The 4687-nt window shown below is 36.9% G+C and overlaps 1 protein-coding gene across 1 annotated transcript; it reads right to left on the bottom strand.

The window, feature by feature from the left end:
* Positions 1-335: 335 nt before the first annotated feature.
* LOC137734952 (PP2A regulatory subunit TAP46) lies at positions 336-3011 on the bottom strand. Its single transcript, XM_068474295.1, has 9 exons — positions 2812-3011; positions 2582-2704; positions 2373-2459; positions 2140-2244; positions 1788-1949; positions 1615-1650; positions 1450-1521; positions 949-1229; positions 336-794 (listed from the first exon to the last, which is right to left on the bottom strand). The coding sequence occupies exons 1-9, from the start codon at positions 2911-2913 to the stop codon at positions 542-544; spliced, it is 1221 nt and encodes a 406-aa protein (XP_068330396.1). The 5' UTR covers positions 2914-3011; the 3' UTR covers positions 336-541.
* Between the last annotated feature and the right edge of the window lie 1676 nt (positions 3012-4687).

Raw genomic sequence — 4687 nt, 5'->3', positions numbered from 1 at the left:
TTTCTGAGATTTTCATAACACATAACTTTGGTTCCTGAGATTTAAAATTAATAGAAATAATCTCTGAGTTTATCTACCATCCATGATTTTGGTCCTACCATTAAAAAACTCTGTTGAGTGCCATTAAAAAACTCTGTTGAGTGGTCCCTGATCTTTTTAATGGAAAGACCAAAATAATGGATGGTGAACAATCACAGAGATCAAAGTTATGTGTTTTGCAAATCTAAAGGACCAAAATTATGTGTTACGCAAATATCAAGGACCAAAGTTATGTGTTATACCCTCAACTTAACGGAGTATTTTAATTGAAAGATCAAAATAATGGATAGTGGACAATCTCAGGAACGACTTATATTGATTTTAAATCTCAAGAACCAAAGTTATGTGTTATACAAATCTCAGGGATTATTTTGACTAAAACGCCTTGAAATAAATATATGGGTAATATACATAACTTAATCTACACAACAAGAACGACACCAAATACAAAACTTTCTAATTTGCAGTAAATCAAAATCTCAGGGCTCCCCAATGTGCCATTTTATCCACAGGGGGTGAGCTTCTTGTTGCCAGCACCCCGAGGATTATCATCTTTCCAGTCATCCCATGCCCTCGCCTTGTCTTGAGCGGCATCATCATCTTCCTCTTCCCCCTCCGGCGGTGGTCCTGGTTTCATAGGTTCCTTGTACCATGCAGAATTGGCCTCTTCCATGAGTTTCACATTCCTCTCTTGCCACGTATTCATTATCTCCATCTCCTTCAGTCCAGCTTCCTCTATGCTCATGGTCGGCATCCTTCCCGCACAGTAAATTCAATTTAGCATCTCAAATGATATGTTTCACACGATGAAAGATGAAAACACATACGCGAAAACCAGATATTTCCAAACATTTGTGCTCATGATAAATTAGACTTGGCAAAATAAAGTAACAGAACACGGAGATATACCTATGACTGGGCTGGAAAACCTGAGCCGCCATCCTTTCCCTCTCACTTGTTGGGTTTCCACCAATAAGACTCGCTGGTCCAAATATTAGTGGCTGGTGCTTGTGTTCATGCATCTCTGAAACCCTGGCTCTCCCTTCTAGAACATCTTGAGCAAAAGTTGCACAGGTGATAGGCTCTGCTGGTCTACTATACTGCACCCGGGTTGCAGCATCACGATGCCAAGCTTCGGTCCTTTTGGCACGATCATCAAGAACTTCTTGATAAAATTCCTTCCCGCCATCCTGAAATACATGACAATAACAAAAGCTTTTATAACTGAAATAGGTCAAGTTGCAGGACACAGCTTTTCCTATATGCTCTACAAATTTCTCTCTCCCCCCCTAATTATCACCAAAAATTGCAAATTCATGACAGAGTAATGGAACTCAAGACCAACACTGATAATAATACAGTAAAAGTGTCTAATCTTAAGTTACGGTTATGGGTGTTAATATTAAATACCTTTGATTGCCTTTCCTTAAAAGCTACAAGCATTTCTTCCTCTTTCTTTAGCATCTCCAACAGATCAAAAGTCTGAAAAAGATTGCATGGCAGAAAGACACGAGTATGAATTGACGTGAATAAAAACGACAGTATGTGGAGGATTACTTTAAGTTATAAACTAACCTTACTAACTGCCAAAGAGATTGTAGTAAACCATGCCTGCAAAAACAAGGGTTCTAATTAGACAGTTTTTTCTTTCTACCAATGTAATTAGACTTCAAACTTATGAAAACATTCTGATGTAGAACCAATCAACATGTCAGTAAAGAGAAATATGTAAGAAGAAATCTACAAACCTCCCGCTCCTCCTCTCCGTCATCATCCAGCACATCTTCCTCTCCTGCCTCAATAGGAGTTGACAAGGCAGATGCTTTAGTTGAACGACCTCTTCGCTCTTTCCGCTCCTTAATTTCCAGCAATTTTGATTCTGCAGCTCTTTGCCTTTTGAATCGAGCAATCTGGATACAGAAGCAAGAGCATAAGTAACAAATTACAACACCAAACCTATACTTTAACATGTTCCGCCACGCAACATGTAAAACAGTCGGCAGCACAACAAGATGCAATTATTAAAGTCATGAGTATGAATGAAATTTGAGATAGGATCTTCATGCTTTCTAAAGAAAGACAATAAGAAAACTACAGTACCTTCAGAGCCCTTCGATCAACATGTGAATTTGGGCCATCAACTGCAGATGCTTCTAACTCCTCTTTCGGAACAAGTTCCATTGCCTCGCAAATTGAAATAAACTCCTACAACATGCCGCCGTCCTAGTTAGTTTTAACAGAAACATAAACCTCAAACCAACAGGACACTGACCAGCAAGACATATCCGATGTATTATTGCTTTACCGACAAGTAACTAATAAAAATGGATCACCTTTAATTTAGCCTGGGAAGCCTTAAGAATTGATATCCTGTCATCCTGCGCAACCTTTTCGGTTAATTCACCGAGATAATACGGCACCTGTGATCAAAACCCCATAAGAAGTTAGCTCATTACATTCAAACCAAAAATCCAAGCTTTCCAAACTATTCCATCAAACATTCAAAGTTTTCGACTTTAAAAATTAAACCCAAATGAGTTACCATAAGATATTTGAGATTGGTGGTGCTGATATCCTCCTTGGTCTCATTGGCTGAGAACAAACCCAGCTTGCTTATCATTTCATCGCACTTCTCCAAAGCCCTGCATCCCTTCCTCACCTCCTCCTAATAGTAATATCCAAATCAATTAAATTAATTACAGCAAAAAAAAAAAAATTGAAACTTTCAATAAAATGTGCGAGCCCATGAGCTTATGGTGTGGATTTGTGTACCTGATCGACACCACCCCCAGACTCCGTCGCCGCCAGATGGATCTTCCGAGCTTGCTCGAAGAGCGCCGGAAGAGGCATGTCCTCCATATTCAATTCTCCCATGGAATTTGAAATGGAGCTTCTGAAGTGGGTTTGAGCTTCTTTAATTGCTAAATTCCTCGAGAATTTGAAACTTAGGGTTTTTAGATTTAGGGATAGAACTCTGGAGAACATAAAATTAGAAACGTCGGAAAGGAGATGGAGACATGTTTATAAAGGGAGATATGCGCCTCCGGCGTAAGTTAGCGTGGAGCTGAATTGAATGCGGAGCGGTGCACGGGTTGGCCTATCGTGGATCTCTATGCCCAGTTTGCAACCGGGTCAAACAACACTGATTTCAAACGGCGAAATATTTTTGTCGTTTCGATGGTAGATCAGAAATTAGAAAGTGAAATGCTAGGTAGACTTTCAAAATAGAATTTTTCATAAACTCTCTGTCACCTCGTATTTTAACATTAATTTCTGATATTATAAAATATTGTGGAGAGAATATGAGTGGCAGAGAGTTCAATGACAGATCCACTTTTAAGAGTTTCCTTTGCATTTAGAATTAATCGTATATAAATGAAGAAGGAAAAAAAGGAAGAAGCCTTCAAAATCTTCAAATTAATGTTAATTGGTCGACAAAAGTCTTTTGTTAATACGTAGTTTAGATATTAGTCAATTTCTTTTTTTTATATAAATTTGATAAAACTAAGGGAATTGTTATTGGCACACCAAAAATCTCATTCTACATTCCAAACTTTCTATATTTGAAAACAATACTAATATTCTATACTTGTTATTGGCACGCCAATTATACTTCCCAAAACTAATACTAATATATAAAAAAATAATAATAAATAAAGTTAATTGTCACACGCACAGGGATAGCGTTTGAGAAAAGCTAAGCATACGGCATACAACATTTTGTAAACCACGTCTAAATCGTCGCTCTTATAGAGGTGAGATCTGTCACTTAGTACTACGGTCTAGTGATATTCCTCTTCATTTGTAAGTAATAGGTCTTAGGTTTGATTCTCATCCAAAATCGAGTTTGAACCACATTATTGTTAGTCCATTGTGAGATTATTATCTACACTAATGAGATGGGATGAGCTTAGCTTCACAATGGGCTAACAATAATATGGTTCAAACTCACATTTGGCGAAAATCAAACCTAAGACCTCTTACTTACAAATAAAGAGGAATAACAATAGACCGTCATACTAAGTAGCAGATAATATCATTTATTAAAACAAAAAAATAACGGTGGGATCTATTTATATTGTGTACCCTACCATTTAGATATGGTTCACAGAACGTGTTCCGGAATGTTTAGTAAGGGATAGAATGTTACAGAAGAACTTACTGTATTTTTGTCATGATATTCGAATATTTCTGTTCAGATGTTCTGAATCACCCATCATCGACGTCCTTCCCTGCCAAAATATTGGGTTCTCATGTCCTTGAATTTGATTGGGATCAGGTATCTGCTCAGACCTTGGCAGACGAACTACTCGGTTGCTTTCTGCTCTAATTATTAAATATGTAAGAGATTTGTTCGGTAATCATTTTAGTTTTCGGTTTTTAATTTTTTTTATTTAATTTTTGAATATTTTTTTTTTTAGTTAATCATTTTATTTTGAGAAATCTGGGTGAAACGACGATTTTACAAATTTTGTTTGGTTAAATGATCAAAATCAAATAGTAATGATACGGGTCAAATAATGATGACAAATCAATAAAATCTTGACAAGATATTATTGCAGCAGTTGGAATTTGTATTTTCATCATTTGAGTCAATTTCTCTTGTCGACGTTGGGGTCAAATCTGTTGAATTCAAAAAACATATAGT

Source organism: Pyrus communis, chromosome 5, assembly GCF_963583255.1.
Source record: "Pyrus communis chromosome 5, drPyrComm1.1, whole genome shotgun sequence".
Classification (NCBI taxonomy): Eukaryota; Viridiplantae; Streptophyta; class Magnoliopsida; order Rosales; family Rosaceae; genus Pyrus; species Pyrus communis.
This window is presented reverse-complemented; position numbering and strand designations above follow the sequence as displayed.